General features: G+C 58.8%; 1 protein-coding gene across 2 annotated transcripts; it reads right to left on the reverse strand.

Annotated features, from left to right (window-relative positions):
* Nucleotides 1-2,319: 2,319 nt before the first annotated feature.
* On the reverse strand, nucleotides 2,320-14,965 carry ETV5 (ETS variant transcription factor 5). 2 transcript variants are annotated; one of them, XM_071437253.1, is made up of 13 exons: nucleotides 14,819-14,965; nucleotides 14,166-14,302; nucleotides 13,917-14,004; nucleotides 13,761-13,808; nucleotides 13,607-13,657; nucleotides 8,695-8,824; nucleotides 8,355-8,609; nucleotides 6,583-6,842; nucleotides 5,910-5,969; nucleotides 5,506-5,574; nucleotides 4,975-5,144; nucleotides 4,236-4,337; nucleotides 2,320-4,093 (listed from the first exon to the last, which is right to left on the reverse strand). In XM_071437253.1, the coding sequence occupies exons 2-13, from the start codon at nucleotides 14,208-14,210 to the stop codon at nucleotides 3,872-3,874; spliced, it is 1,500 nt and encodes a 499-aa protein (XP_071293354.1). In that variant the 5' UTR covers nucleotides 14,211-14,302; nucleotides 14,819-14,965; the 3' UTR covers nucleotides 2,320-3,871. The 2 variants fall into 2 exon arrangements, with proteins under 2 accessions (XP_071293354.1, XP_071293353.1); XM_071437252.1 differs by lacking the exon at nucleotides 14,819-14,965 and adding an exon at nucleotides 14,589-14,609.
* Nucleotides 14,966-16,418: the final 1,453 nt, after the last annotated feature.

Raw genomic sequence — 16,418 nt, forward strand, 5'->3', positions numbered from 1 at the left:
CATTAGAAAAACCATGAAAAGAAGAAAACAGGGAAAAAAACCCACATTTTTTTTGTTTGGTTTCCATTTTTTGCTTTTTCCATTTTTTGTTTTTGTTTAACCATTCAATACCAGCTGCCATTTTATTGTTTGCTTACCCAGGGCCACAGGTTGTTGTTCACCCCACTCTGTACCACAACCACCACACAGAGGTGGAAGCTGTGGGCTGGAGGATTGGACACCAGCACCAAGGTTTTCCCAGCCTGGATAGGTGAATCCTCCACAAAAATGGTTCTTCATTGTTCACCATCCTCTCTGCTCACTCCTCTTCATCCTCCCTATGGCTGGCAGGAGTGGGAGGAAGGCAGGAGGCAAATGGTGTGGGAATATGGGAGGAGGGGGCCAAGGTGGTGAGTCCTGGGGATGGAGCAGGGGTAGCCTGAGCCATTCCTGGCCCTGGGGGCACTGGTGGCAGCTGCAGCAGTGCTCCCCATCCCATGGCACGTTGGAGCATGTCCTGAGAGGGCACATCCCCGTGCCTGGAAGCAGCATTTGATGGGGCAGGAGCTGAGAAGGGAGCACACACGCTTCCCCACCTGCACCCCCTCCATCTCCCCATGCTGGTCCAGCCCCTGCTCTGCTGGGAGCTCCTGCCCCCATCCCTGGGAGGCTGCAGGCAGGACACTGAGCAGCTCTGGCTGTGTCCTGCTCAGCCTCAGGGTGGGGACAAGTGGGTCCAGGCACCCAGGGCAGCTCCATCCCCTCTGCATGGAGCGTGAGGATGGGGAGGGGGACACACAGCAGGATCAAATGAGGAGCAAATTCCTGGTGTCCTAAGGGATAAAAGCCAGTGAGGTGTCAAACCCTTTGTGGCCTGAACCCTTTTGTGTCACACTGACAACTGGACCAGAAAAACCCCTCTACCCAACCTCTCCCTGCTGTAAGAGCAGCATGAGAGACGCCCTTGGGGCCCCAGCCCTGCCCACAGCAAGATTTGCAGGGCCAGGGTCAGCGTTGTGGTGTGCCAAGACGCTTGATGAAGGCTTTGGAAGGCTTTGCTTTATCTGCTCATCCTCATCCTCAGCCTCCATAATTGGCCCCAGCTCTTTGCCCCTCGGCCATCTGCCCGCCGGCCGCGCTGCCGGTGCCCCGAGTTCCCCTGGCTCCATCCTGAGCCCCAGCACTGAGCCTGCTGCAATCCCCACTGGGGTGGGATTACCAGGCACTGTCTGCAGCTCTGAGCACCTGGGTTTTGCACTCTTGGGCAGAGCACAGAACTTGGTGGAAAATAAAGGTGGAATGGGTTGGGAGTGTAAGATGTCTCCTGAGGCTAAACAGCTGATTTAGCTCCTTGAAGGCTTCATGCCAGAGGAATTGGTTCTGCTGGATGTTTTAGAGCTTGCTTTGCCCTGCCTGGGCTGGGAGACAGCCACACTTCCCCATGCAGCTTAATCCTTCAGGCATGATGGAAGAGCAGCTTAAGGACCCATTAGCACCGTGGCTGGCAGCCAGCAGGGGATGCAGGGGAGCTGGGGTGGGTGTGTAAAAAGCATCATGGCACACAAGGACCTTTCATCTCTCCACTGCCACATCCAGGGATGGGGTTTGGCTGGGCTGTGATAATAAGATGGAAGAGAAAACGTGTCAGAGTATCTCAAAAGCATCACACCAGCCCCCTGCACAGGATGGGCTGGGAGCCCATGGACACCCTGGCTCAGCCCAGCTAAAACTGAGGCCAATGGCAGTGGGAGCTCTGGGGTGTTTGAGTTTTTCTGCAGCCTGTCAGGAGAAACACTTCAGCTGAATCAAGTCCTCACAGAACAGCCCTTGCCCTCCACCCACCTCCTTCAACTTTTTGCAAACCCTGAATTTTTCCCAGCCTAGCAATGGGGGCAATGGGGGACCACTGACAGTGGCTTGTGGAGGGGCTGTCCTGAGAGGCCCCCACCAGCTTTAGTCCTGCTTGATGGCAGGTACTCGGGTTTCCAGGGGAGTGGAGGACTTACTGAGAAACCCTGGCAAGAGGAAATATTAAATTGCACCTACTGGGCAGAAGCCACCCCCATTCCAAAGGGATCCTCTCATGGGATGTGGCTTTGTGGAAGCCATGGCACCATCCACACCCAGCAGCAACAAATCCAGAACTGGGGAGAGGGAAGGGGGGCTGGGGAGAGAGCAGCCCGGGTGCCTTGGTCCCAGCTCCAGACACACCATGCTGCAGGCCCCAAGTGCTGGGCTGTAGCCTGGACCACTACAGGTGCACAAGCACATCCAGGGGCTCCTCCCAGCCCAGCAGCATCCTATGGCACAGGCAAGGCAGGAGCCCAGGCAGTCAGGGAGGAACAGGAAGCAAGATCCTTTATTGTACACAGTACAGAATGTAATGCAGCTTTGCAGGAGATACATAGCCCTGCTTGAATAAAGATATTTCAAATCAGTCCTCAGATTAACTCCTTCTGCACTGCAGACCTGCCACACCGAGCAAATGGTTAAAAACCTGTCCCCCAAGGGTGGGGTTCCCAAAACCAAGTGCTCCCCATGGGTACAGGCCACTGCAGCCACCATGGGGAGAGCAACCAAGTCATTGTAGAGTTAATCTTCATACTTCCCAAAAAAAAAAAAAAAGAATCAGACAAAAAAAAAAAAAACCAACCAAAAAAAAAAACCAAAACCAAACAAAAATTCCAACCAAAGCTAACTAAAGAAGAGAAAAAATTCCTATACAGCATTTACAACAAAACAGGTAGCCTGGTGCAGGGGAGGCAGGTATGGATATATGAGTGGTGGAGGAGTGTTAAGAGGTGCAGCGAGGGGTGGGGGAGCTGGAGAGAAGTGGGGCATTGAGGAAGGGGGGATCCCCATCCCTGCCCACCTCAGCCTTGCAGCCCAGCTCCGAGGCCATGCCGAGCAGGGGGAGCGTAGCTGAGCCAGTATTGGGATTCAGGCCTGGCTCCCCTGGGAAACAGGACTGGAGCAGTGAAATGGAGTGGACCAGATCCTTCGGCAGCCATCCCAGGAAGCCACGGGCATCGAGAGCTCCCCCTGCCACCAGGAAAGCCACTGGGGTGTCCCCAGGGGCTCCAGGGACAGCAGCCGAGCTGCAAAAAATAGCTTTGCCTTAAAATACAAAAAATCTACAAAAATCAGTTTAGAAACCTTTAGTATTTTCCTAAAACATCCCAAAAAAAAAAACAAAACCAAAAACGAAGAGGAAGTTAGTGTCAGGGTCTCCTCCCCCAAAATGCAACCCATGGCCCAGAGCCAGAGCTGAGGAGGATGGAGGGCACGGAGAGGATGCAGGAGGTTCTATGGGAACAACAGGAGGTTATATGGGGAGGGGGCTCAGGAAGAAGGCAGAAGGCTCCTCGGGGTTGGGGTAGGATGCTGCGCACATCAGCCCCGGGGCGCTGGCCCGGGCGGCCCCCCCGCATCCCTCCTCTCTCTCTGTGCAAATCAAAGCCCTTTCCACCACACAAGGCAGCTACGCGGATTGTGCTCGATGCAAAGCAGATTGTCGTGACAATTGGCTCGGCAGCCACGCAGCCCAGCCCTGGGGCACGGCCAGAGCCAGGGCCTGGGGAAGAGACTGCAACTTTAGGCTCCCGGCGCCCCAAGACATCACACTGATGCACGGCAGGAGGTGCCAGCCACGGGCAGTCCTGTGCACTAGCCCTTGGAAAGGAAGGGTGGGAATTCGGCGGCGACACACACGGGGCGTTTTAAATTCCTCAAATTTGCGTGCGCACCCATGCTGTTTTGTCGTTGGGGTTTGGTTTTTTTGTTTGTTTTGTTTTGTTTTTTCCCTCTTACGGACAGCCAAAAATATTCTTTAGAAAACCGCGTTTGCCCCAGGTGCATGCGCTAGTGCCAATGGCTCTGCCAGCCGGCCGAGTCAGTAGGCGAAGCCCTCCGCGTAGGGAAGGCTGCCGCAGGGATCCATCTCCAGGAGGAAGGCAGGGCTGTCCTCAAAGTGTGTCAGGGGCACCGTCTCCTCCTCTGGCACTGGGCAGTCCGGCTCTGTCTTCAGGAAAGGGCGCTGGTTGTCGGGATAGGCCATGGAAAAGAGGGCGTCGGGGTCACAGACGAATTTATAGACGTACCGCTCGCCGGCAACCTGCAGGGAGGACACGGGAGTGAGGGGTGCCCTGAGCATTTCCCTGCCCTGGGGGAGCACCACACACCTCACATCGGACCTAATCCCTGTGCTGCTGCACCCTGGGACAGCAGGGGACGGTCACAGCCTGCTGTGGCCTCACCTTCTGCATGATGCCCTTCTCGTAGTAGTAGCGCAGGGAGCGGCTGAGCTTGTCGTAGTTCATGGCTGGCCGGTTCTTCTGGATGCCCCAGCGCCGTGCTACCTACAGGGAGAGAGGGGCAGCCATCAGGGCTCCAGCCAGGGCTGGAACAGGGATCCTCAGAGGGAATCACAGCGGAAATGCAGGCTGGAGGCTGGTTTGAGGGGGCTGGGGCAGCTGGAGCGAAGGTGTCATTGTGGTCTGGGAGTGGTTCCCCGCCTGCCATGATAAACACTCAGGCTGTGGCCACACAGCCACCGCCAGATCAGGGGCCAAATCAAAAGTCATTTCATTAGGCAGAGCCTGCCAAAAAAGCTGCTTCAAAATACCACAATTTCCATGCATGGCGCAAGAGATATTATGGGTAATTACCCACAATGCGCAGCTCGGGGCTGCCTACAGCTGCTCTCAATTACTGCCCAAACAGCTCCTTCCTCTGTGTCACCCTCCCGTGGAGCTGTGTGGTTCCAGCACAGAGCTGCTCCTGGAAACCCAGGGCAAAGGATGGGAGCAGCTTGGGAAGGAGGGAGCTGTGGCAGAGCAGCAGAACGCAGCAAGGCACAGCAGAGAGGCAACAGCAGCACGGCTGGTGACCACTGCCAGCTTCGGGAGCCAGCACGGGCCACACCAAGAGGCAGTGGAAGGTACTAAAGGAAGGGTCCACAGGCACTCCCCAGCTCCAGGGCAGGACCCCTCATACCTCCTCGGGCTCGATCAGCTTGAACTCCATGCCCCGGCCGGTCCAGGCGATGAAGTGGGCGTTGGCAGGGTCATCCAGGAGGGTGACCAGGAACTGCCAGAGCTGCAGGGAGCCACGCCGCTGGTAGGGAGGGCCCTCACGGTACAGGGTGGGCTCCTGCTTCACTTTACCTGCTCACACAAAGAGACACCTGGTTAAACAGCCTGGCTCTGCCCCTCTCCCAGGCTGTGTCACCAGCAGGAGATATGTACAACAACACGGGCAATCCCTGTGCTGAGACACCTGAGCAGGATCAGGCCATGGGGTGGGAGAGGTGCTGGGGATGGTGCTGCAGGCAGGTAGGTGTCAGTGACAGAGATGGAGCAAGGCAGTGATGCCAAGCTGCCACGTGGGATGATGCTCAGCAGCTCTCAGAGCACCGTGCCAACACTGCTTGGCTTTATAAGCCAAGCACTGCAGATCCCAGCGCGCCCACATCTTCCTCCATGAGCCCCAGCTCCCCTGCAGGCTCCTCTGGGGCCAGGCTCTTACCCTCCAGCCTCTCGGGTACCACGCAGGTGTCATCAAAATACAATCGTGTGTCCTTTTCATATGAAAATCCTGTGGGGAAAAGACCCTTTGTGAGCATAGGGCCCCTCCACTACCCTGGCTGGACCCCAAAAACCCTGCCTTGGCTGAATCCAGCTCAGGACCCCATCCACAGCTCTGGGAGCAGACCCATTCCCAGCTCCTTCAGTGGCTGAGTCCTGTGCAGCTCTGCCCCCCTCACTGCTCCCAAACCCTATTGGCAGCTCTGCATTATCCCAGATTCCACGGCACTGCTGTGCCCTCACAGGCCCCAGGGGCTCTCGTGGGGGTTTTCTGGGTGCCCAGGGAGTGCTGCCTGCCACAAGGGAGGGATGGGGTCACACCAGGGGACAGTGGGGGTCACTCACCGTCATGGCTGTTGGGGAAGACATTCCCCCGTAGGTACGAGGACTGGCAGTTAGGCACTTCTGAGGGGGAAAGGAAATTACATCAGGGCTGTAAACCCATGGATTTGGCAGCATGCTCTTTAACCCAACCATGTCCTGCAGTGAAGTCTGGGAACCTTCCCCCCCTCTCCATGCTCCCTGGTCCACTACATCCACCCTCAACATTGGGGAAAAGAAAGCCAGTATGATTTGGGGTGGCACTGGAATTTAGACTGGAGCAGCTCGAGTTTTCACAGGCCCTACATGAAGGGAGGCACTGCTGCACCTCCCCTACCATCTGCTTGGCTGTGCCACCCTCCATCCCGAGGTTGGGGTATTTTTAGGTCCTAAGGCGATTAGAGGATTTTTCCGTGATGCTGCTAGGGTCCAGCAGCCAGCAATCACAGCTGGCCCTAGGCCAGAGCCAAGGGGGGACCCACCAGGAGCTGTGGGGCACCCCAGCCTGTGCCTACATCCCCGACCACACCACTGGCATCAGGTGAACTCCTGCTGTATCCCCTGGCTTTGGGAAAGCAGGAAAGAAAATGGCAAAGCCTGAGGCTCAACCCTGCCCCTGCCACGCTGATGGCAGAGATGCTCTGCTCCCTGGAGTGTCACTGAAGCCCCCCCTGGCTGTCCCCTGACCCACACCCACCTGAGTCAATGCAGTAGTCCCGGGGCTCCTGCTTGATGCCCATGGGGGGCTGGAAGCTGTGCCCGGGGGGCCCGGGCAGGCCAGGGCCGCCGTGCTCGTAGAGAGGGTCGTGGTACTCCTGCTTGAATCCCTGAGGGGGGCGGGGGGCAGCAGGGCCCAGGGGCTCCGACAGCTGCCGGTGGTAGAGGGGGCGGCCGTCCCCGGGGACCCCGGCCTGCGGCGGGAAGGGGTGGCAGGGCTCCGACAGCTGCCTCTGAAACCTGGGGGGAAGGACGTGGCATTACTGAGGAGTGGGGCTCAGCTCCCAGCCCAAACCAGAGCCGCCTGACAGCTGGGGTGGTTCCTCAGAAGCACAGCCACCACGGGGGGCTGAGAAGCCCTGTGCCCCTCTAAGCTCTGAGAACCCCAAAATGGAACAGTAGGATAACACAGTAAAGTAGGATAACACAGTAAAGCACTCTGGCCTTCAGATATGTGGAAAAGGACTAAAATACCATCCCCCCCAGCGCAGGTATCTCTGTAAAGCAGTAAAATCAGTGCCCAGCGAGGGGGGCAGGGGCCAGGGATGCTGAGCAGGGGTGGGCGCTTACGCAAAGCCAAATCCACGGCGCAGCTCCAGCCGGCTGCTAATCCGCCCGCGCAGCTGGGATTAAACCTTGAACTCCACAGCAGGGAGCACTATTTTGGGCTCCATGGTGCTGCCACCACTGCTCTGAGAGCACGGTCTCTGCCGGTGGCAAAGGGTGAGGGACCATCCCGAGGGGGTGCTGCCACATCCCCTCGTCCTCCTCCGGCACCTTGAAAGGTGATCTTGGATCTCCGTGCCGGCTCCTCTCAGCCGGCCCTGCGCCATTTGCCTTTGTAACCCGAGCCCTCCCAGCTGCCGGGCTGGGATTACTCCATTTCCGAGCCATGTCCCTCTGCCCTTCCTGAATGAAACCCAAGCCCCGTGCTGGCACTGTGCTTCCCAAGGGGTCGCAGCCAGCCCCCTGCACTGCCTGAAGGTCACACGGAGCTTTGCTGGGGAGGGATGCTTGCCTGCTTGGATGGGCACATTCCAAGGGCTTCCCTGGCCCCACTGCCTGGCCTTTGCCAGGCTGCCACATCTTGTTCCATGCCCACAGGGGTGACACGGCGGCTTCACAGCAAAGGACATGCAGAGGCCACAAGCAGAGCACCCACAGGAGCAAACCCAGGGTGAGGGAAGGGACTGGCAAAGCCTCCAGGGATGTGGGAGTGATGGGGACTGAAGCCACAGCCTGGAGAGGAAGGAGGGAACAGGGGTCTCCCACCACAGCCCACAAAATCATGGTGATGTCAGGGGGAGCTCTGCATCACCCCCAGCCCGGGGTGCACATGGGCAGGACAGAGCTGAGCACAGCTCCACAGCCCAACGGGCTCAGGAGGCAGAGCTGCAGTGGGTGGGAATGAGGAGAGCAGAGCCCTGACTCAGGACCAGCCCCTGCTGGAACTGGGGAGGATGCAGGAGTCAGCCTCTGCCTCCCCTGCCTTTCCCAAGAGGGGAGCAAAGGCTCTGCAGTGTTCAGGGACTGGAAGGAGCAGGAGAAAGAGAAATGCTTGTGCCTTTGTCCCCGTGCTGCGGTTGCAGTTGGTGGGACAAATGCTGTCGGCTGTGGTCCCACATGGCAAAACTTGCCACTTCCTACCGGGATCTTGTGGCTCTTTCTCCCTTACCCTTTGGGACCACCAACCCACCCCAAGAGTGCCCACAAAGCCCGGAGCAGCCCTGTGTCTGCCGGGGGCTGCCTTACCTGTGCTCTGCGGGGAATTGGTTCTCAGACATCATCTTTGGCATGTGGATGGGCGGGTGTGGCGGCCTCGGCACGGCGAAGGGCGGCTGCTGCCGCTGCTCCTGCAGCGCCTGGGGGCCCGGGGTGGCCCCGTGAGCGGCCCCTGGCCCGGCGGGGCCCGGCGGGGGCAGCGCCGGCCCGGGCTGCGCGGGGGACACCGGCGTGGCGGGCGGCGTTAATGGCTTGAACCCGGCGGGGGGTTTCCTGTCGTAGGCACTGCCAAGGGACAGGGGACGATGGTGACGCCGAGGGACAGCAGCAGGCGAGGGCCCCGCAGGCAGCGCAGCGCCCGGGTACCTACCAGCAGTTGTAGAGGCACTTGTCCCCATAGCCGGCACACAGAGCCTGCTCGTGGCTGCAGGAGGACAGCTCCGAGGACGGGCTGGGCAGCTCCCGCTTGATCTTGGCCGGAGGTGGGGCGTGCAGGACCACTGCAGGGACACCGAGGAGGACACAGGCTCAGCCACAGGGGACAGGGCCATGGTAGCATCAGCCCTGCAAGCATCAGCTCTGTGCTTGGGAGTAAAGGGCTGAGTTATGCCCTGGGAGCACTCAGCAGCTGAACCAGGGTTCAGATCCCAGCATTGGCAGGGGAGGGCAGAGCTGGGACAGTGACAGCAGCCCAGGACATTGCTCTCAGAAGGGCTGCAAGGGCTGTGAGGCAGCTCCACAACAGCCTTAGATCAGACATGAGCTATCACCAGCTCCCCAGTGAGCGGAGCAGAGCCCAGGCACCACAGGCAGAGGCTGTGACACAGAGCAAAGGGTGACAGTCTGGAGCTCCAGGGCCTCACAAACACCAACCCACTCGGCCTCACAGGGGCATACCCACACCATAAACTTGCCCTCACACGGGCGTTCCCACTCGCAGAGCTTTTAAGTGGGATCCACCTTCCCACAGCCGAGGTGGTCCAATGGGATCTGGTCCTGGGGTCCCACAATTGTATGAGCTCAAGTGACAAACATCCCATTAAACCCAAATCCTCTCCACCCACTCCCAAGCTCACTTGCTATATATATAATTATAAACTGAGTAATATACGCTTAAGCTAATTAATTTCTAAAAGCAGGCGCCCTAGGAAAGGGAAAGCGCCTCAGAGCTCTGTACCTAAATAGTGCCTCAGAGGAGAGCCAAGACTAATCGGAAGTGGAGTATTAGCTTCATGTGAAGCCTAAACACAGCCCAGCTACACTGGAGAGGAGCAAATAGCTCCAGGACAACTGTTCACAGCTTGCCAGGTAATTAGCTGCTCCCCTAATTTGTCAAAACCTTTAAAGAGCTGCTGACTCCCCTTTCTCCCCATCCCCCCCTCGAAAGGCCTCAATACAGCTGGTACCAAGAGCATAAACCCCCCCCCCGTCCCTACCCGGGAAGGATTTGAAACACAAAGCCCAGCGCTGAGCCAGCACAGCCCCCCACACGCCTTCCACCCCAGCCGGATTTATCCCACTCCTCCTTCCCCCCTCCCCAGCCGGCTTTTGCCACTCTCAGCACTTCCAGCCCTAAAAGGGGGCCAGCAAGGCAGCAGCGAAGCACAGGCACCCCCTGAGCCATGGGAAAGCAAAGGGGAACTGGCTTTGGAAGGGCTCCAGCTGCCTATCGCGGGCACGGCTCTCCCAAACAGGCTCCGTGTTGTTGGAGCGAGTTGTTTTTCCGCCAGCCGTACAATGGGGTCTGGTTATTCATTGAAAAAAAAAAAAAAAAAAGGCCTCCAGTCCCCGAGCAGGCACCACCCTCCATTCACAAACACTTCGCAGCGCTCCATTCATGTGGCTGAGGGAGGGGAAAAAAAAAAAAAAAAAAAAAGAAAGGAAAAATTTCCCCAGAGCTTAGCACTGCCATTCAAAAAAAAAGGGAAATGAGCCTTAAGATCCTAACAGAGACCAGCTGTCCAAGCCGGGGCTCTGTGCAACGTTTGGATTCCTTACACAAACACGGCGGGGCCGGCCGGCGCTGCTCAGCACGACGGCTCCCGTGCCAAGCTCACGGGCAGGCAGGCTCTGGAGGAGCCTGGGGGGCACTGAGGGGCAGTTCTGGGGCAAGGAGCTGGGTTTGGGCCCCAGCAGCGAGCAGCCAGGTGGGAGGAGCAGCACCCAACACCTCAAAGGAGCAGCGGGCGCTCAAGTGCTTTTACCCTTTCCGGTCCTGCCCTGGGCACTGTAATTAAAAGCTAAAAAAAATATAGAAAAATACTCAGAGGGAGCAGCTCAGCTCTAGAGAGGGCTGGAGCAGATGTGTCAGCAGATCCACGCCGAGGCTGAGCCACAGCAGCAACGAGGACACCCGAGGGTGCCTGGCAGCCCCTCTGGAGGTGGAGGGACCCTGGGCAGGCCAGGCAAGGCACCAGCCACGTGTGCCACAGCTGTGCCCAGCCAGGAGGGCACGTAGGGGAGGCTCAGGCAAACCCTCCCAGTGCCATGCAAGCAGTGGAACTGGAAATGCCCCCGATGCCAACCATCAGCCATGTCCCATGGAAAAGGGTGACACCACAGAGCCGCCTGAGGACTTGAATTCCCAGTGAATCCCTTGATGGAGGACAGGGCAGGTTATTCCCACCCATCAGCACGACTGGACCTCCATGAAACTAAGCTCAGAGAGCACTGGCTTCCTCTGAATGAGCCAAGGGAAGGCAACCAAGGCACACTTCCAGCCCAGGGACACTGGCACCCACTCAAGCTGTCCCCTGGGAGCCGAGCTCTGCGCCTGCCCCTCCATCCCCCAGCACTACAGGAGGCACCCAAGGTCACACCAGGAGAGGAGTCAGAAATAGAAGCCAGGATCCTGCCTTCCTTTGTTTGAACAACTCTTCCTCACAAACAAACCTCCCTCTTTCATTCTGGTGTGTAAGAAACTCCGTGCCCTGCCCATGGCTGTTGCCGCGTGCTGCCTGGGCAGGGAGGCCACAGGTGCCCTGGGATAAAAATCACTGCTTGTGGAGCTTGATCTCCTCAGCATGATCCCATCACCTCCCAGGTACTTAAACAATCAGTGGAGACACAACACTGGATGTACACCCTCAGCCACAGGGCCACATTGCTGAGCTCACCCATGCCCAGCCAGGGGGGCAGCAAGGTGAGCTCTGCGGGGTCACCACAGCCTCCTGGCTCCCATGGAAGGATCCAACACTTCCCTGGGCAACTGAAAAGCACTGAGTCTGGCCTCTTGCCACCCAGTCCAGGGCACGAAGAACAATGCATCCCTCATCTGGAGCAGCCTTGCTTTCCTTACACCGGGATTTCCTCCCCAGCACAGCGACCCACTGCCCTCCATATTACTTTGCTACCAAGCCCCAGCTTTAATACCCTGTCTGCCAGGGATCTTGGCTATGGAATTGGGAACAGAGAGTGAGCATTAAGAGAGCTGCAGGCAGCTATGAGGGGGTTTCAGCAAGGCAAGAAGGATTCTGAGCATCTCCAAGACTCCACGTGGCACGTTCCCCATTGCAGTGGGGTCCAAATGGAGCCTGGTTCGTCCCTTTTGGGAAGCTAGGCCCAGGGAATGCAAGATGGGGCACAAGGCTGAGGTTTGCTCAGGATAAGAGAGCAGCAGTTTCCTCAGGGAAAAGGCATGGAGCCACACAGCTGCAGAAACAGAGCCCACAAACGTCCACAGGGACTGAGGAGGGCTCTACCTTTCCTCAGAAGGCAAGGATGCTGAACTCCACTGCGGCTGCCAGCCCAGGAAGGCAGCATGTCCCTGCTAGTGAAAGCTGGGTGCAGACCTCAGCTGCACCAGGGCCATCCTTCTCTCCCTTTCTACATGGCACACAGCTCAAAACTGGAGTTTCTCTGCTCTGTAAACTCTCAATAGTGCAGGGATGCAAGAGCTGGGCTTCCCATTCCTCTCTGCCTCAGTCTGAGACCCTGCACAGCCAGCACTGCAGCAGCAAGAGAGACCTTTGCTTTCTCTCCCCAGGCAAGTTAAAGAAGGTTATTGCTGGAGGGAGTCACGCAGGCAGATCTTTCAAGTGACAAAATCGTTTCAACGCCAGCTCCACAGGCTGAGCAGATCAGAACATTTTAAGAGTCCTGACCAAAGAAACGCCTTTTTCTTCTTCTTCTCCTCTTTTTTCCTGCATCACCCAGAAAAGTTTGTCTCTCCTCTCTGAGCTCTTCAGGTTACAAGGAAAAAGAGACTGCCAAAAGGCACTGGAAACAGCTTCAGCTTCAAGAGCCACCCTCCCACGCACACTGCAGTTTCTGCTGCTCCGAGCAAGAGCTGCTGGGCTGTGCTGGGGATGTCAACAGACCCTTGTGTTTCTGACTCCGGGCTCGCCTTTTATCTCAGGGGAGACAGGGGAAAAAAAAACACATCTGAAACTTGGGCTGTCTGGACGGGCTCAATGGCAAGCTTCCCACTCCAGAGTAAGCAAAGAGCAATAATTAACAGGGCTTGCTGTCGGAGGAGATACCCCGCTGCATGCTGTGACAGAGCTGGAATGAAAAAATCTGTTCGACTGCAGGCTAAATTTGATTTCCTTCGAGCTCCCCGGCTGCCTGGCTCAGCAGCAAAACCCAGCCACCGACACCAAGCCACTACTTGTGCTTGCCAGGTAACAACTCCAAACATCCTGAATCCGCCCCCGTTCTCCCCCGGAGCTGTGCGAGCCCCACGCGCCATCCCCGGCCCCTGCCCTCGCCACCAACCCTCTCTGGCAACACAGCCCGGCTCAGAACCGACTCTGGCTCTTATGCAATTCACCAGGGACTGCATTTTCACTGGCCTCCTTTTAAAGAGGCTGCCTTGCCAGTGATTAATGCTGCTTAAAGCGGCTCAAGTTTCACCGCTCGCGCTCGCTCCTGCCAACAGCGCCGGGCCAGGACTCGGAAAAGCTCTAGAAACTGCAGAGATTGTGGCTAACCAAGCAGCCCAGCATGGGTTATCTCTGCCACTTGAAAAGGAAAAGGAGGGTTTAGGAGGGAATGCACCTCACTAGGAACAAGCACCACGCCTCAGAGGAGCCCAGAGAGCAGTTCAGAGCTATTTCCATGCATCTGGCCACGGTTTTCCCCATTAACAAAGGCAGGAGGTTGCACGCTGCATCTCGATGAACCCAAAGCACACGTGCTTTCTCCCAAAAGCCCGTGATTTCACGTTTCAGCCCCAGGAACAACTGCCTTCCCAAGGAAGCAACTCCAAACCCAGTGCAAATGTTTGCACAGGCACCCAAACGTCTACCCCCAGAGAAGAAAACCCAGGAACAATCACTCACAGTTGTCAGACTGGAAATCTGGGACAAACTGTTCGTCATCGGGGACCTGAGCTAAAAAAAACAAACAAAAAAAGTGGGTTTATGGCGTTTTCAGTTCTCAAAAAGATGCTCACAGAGAGGTTTTACATGACAAAAGGAGGAGGTGAAGACTTGCCTTCAGCTAGCCAGGCCTCTTGGAGCTGGCTGAGATCCTGGAAGAGCTCTGGAACAGAGTGAAAGACTTATGTGCTCCACAGAAGAATAAATCAAACTGCCATTATTTGCAGGATTATTTCTAAAACAACGGTCTCACGGGGCCAGCCCTGCCTACCTTCCGAGTCATGGGCCAGGTCAGTCTCCAAAAATTTCCTTTTCCTATCGGACCCCGGCCGGCCTCGGCCCTCCTCTGTGCAGGACTTCTGCAAGGAAAAGGGCGACAGCTGCCCGTGAGGGTGGCAGCCCCCAAGGACGAGGGGGGCACTCCCAAGGATGAGGAATGGGTGACCCGAGGAAGGGGAAGGGGTGTCCCCAAGGTCGCGGAGGAACTTGTCAACGGGGGGATCAGGGTGGGCAAACTTACCCCGGGGCCCATGAAGGGAACCTGCTGGTCGTAGAAGCCGTCCATGGTGCGGGCGAAGCGGGCAGTGCCCCCGGCCCGCTCAGCATCGACGCCGGCCCGGGAAGGGGGGTCCCGCCCGGGCTCCGGCAGGTGCGCGGCTGGGGGGTGGAGGGGACGGGGAGGGGTCACACCGTGGCCCCTGCCACCCCCGGGGCTGGCTCGGTGCCGCCACGCCTCCCCGGGGAGCCGGCCCGCTCCTGTCGTGGCGGGTCGCAGCCCCCCGGCTCGTGATGTCACCTAATTTCTATAGAAACGGCCGTGACATCACGCGCCGTAGGAGCGGGAGGAGGCAGCGGGGAGGGCCGCGCTTGGCTTCGCTTCGCTTCGCCTCCCTTCCCTTCCCTTCCCTTCCCTTCCCTTCCCTTCCCTTCCCCCGCCCCTCACCGCAGCCGGGCTCGTTCCCACGCCACCCCGCGCGCCCCATTCATAAACTCCGCCCCCCCCCTCCCCTCCTCTCCCCTCCCCGCGCTTCTCCCCCGAGCGCGCGCTCGAGCGCCCGCTGGCGCGCGCCCCCCGCCATTCACGCCGCGCGGCCCGCGCCATTCATAAACACCGCCCCCGCCCCGGGCCCGGGCCCCGGCCGCGCTGCGCCCCGCCGCCAGGCCCACACCTACCCGGCCGGGGCGCCGCAGCCTCAGCGGCGGCGGGACGAGGCGGGAGCGGGGCCGGGGATGGAGCGGCCCCTCTCGGAGCCCGGGCACCGCGCTGCCGCTCTGCGCCGGCCCGCAGCCCCCGAGCCAGCGGCCTCCGCCACGCCCCGCCCCGCGCCGCTTGTTTACCCTCCGCGCCGGCCAATGGCGTGCCGCCGCTCTGCCGCCCGCGCCATCTGATTGGCTGCGGGGCCGCCCCGCGCCCGCCCGCGCGCCGCTCCGCCGAGCACCATTGAGAACGGCTGAGTGGGCGGGGGCGGAGACAACCAGTGGGCGCGCGGGGATTTGCATGGCTCCGCCCCGAACGTTTTTCATTCATAAAAAAATAGAAGGGGGAAAAGACTGACGGGTGGGGCCGGGGCCGCGCAGGATTTAAAGGGGCCGCGGCCCTTTGCAGGAGCGGGGATGGGGCTTCAACGGGCGGCCTTGGGGAGGGAGAACTGAGGGGGACACCCCGGCTCCGGGTTCAGGGTGGCGAGGAGAGAAGGAGCGGGTCGGTGCACAACGTGCCCAAGAAGCTGGCACACAGCAAGGCACGCAGATGGCACGGAGCTCGGGCCTCACAGGCCGTGGGGTCCCCTCTGCTTTCTTGGGTTGTGGTTTCACACAAACAAGGCAGCGTCCGTGCGAGCCCAGGGCTAAGCCAAGCCTGAGTACTGATTTCGGCAGCCTTGCCCTGCAGCCATGGCTGCCTTTAAAAAGGGGCATGGGAAAAATAGTTCCCACCTGCAAGGGCTTTGGAGCCATGGGTCCCTCCAAGCAGATCCACGGACACACACCCTTGAAGGACACCAAACGTCCCAGAGGTCTGGGAAGGAATTTAGGACACAATGGAGCTGCTGGGTGCCTGCCAGGCCCCTCACTGCAGCATTTCCCTGCTAAGTGCCTCAGTTTCCCTACCTGTAAGAAGGGGGTGAGACCCGCCGTGGGGAGCTGGCAGTGGCTGCTCAGGGACAGGATAAATGGGCTGTGGGGAGGCCTCACATTGCTGGGGAGGGAGACTAGGAAGCAATTGCTGGAGAAGGCAAAAACAAGGTGTTTGGTTACACACTGCACATCTCAGCTTGGGAAGGAGAGGAACCTTCTGCTCGGATCCTGGGAAGCTGCCCAGGGATTCAGAAGCCTGTCAGTACAGAGATGTCCTGGCCAGCTTGAAATGCTCCGCTCATGGGCTTGTCAGTGTCCTGGGCGAGCTGCTCAGCTGCTGGAGGGAGCTGCTCTGTGGATGCTGGGTCACTCATGAGCTCCCAGAGTCCCCCAGGGCCACCTCCAGCCCCAGGGATCATGGCAGGTAGCTCATGTGCCAGCGTGTCCCGGCTGGAATGATGGGGGGGCTGCTGGGGGCAGGAAGCACAGAGGGCACGGGGTGTCCTTGCTGCTCAGAGCCCGTTCCTGGGGGCTCTGCAGGCTCTCACTTCCCCTCTGCACAGAGGCAAGCGATGAAATCACTGCAGGTAAAATTAGCAGATGACACATGGGAGGGCAGGTGGCAAAACCCAGCCTGGGGAGCATGGGGGGCACTGGGGATCAGGGGGTCCCTGCAGAGCTGGGGGCACAACAGGGA

The sequence above is a fragment of the Agelaius tricolor genome, unplaced genomic scaffold, assembly GCF_023055355.1.
Source record: "Agelaius tricolor isolate 1412-34295 unplaced genomic scaffold, bAgeTri1.0.p SCAF_12, whole genome shotgun sequence".
Lineage (NCBI taxonomy): Eukaryota > Metazoa > Chordata > Aves > Passeriformes > Icteridae > Agelaius > Agelaius tricolor.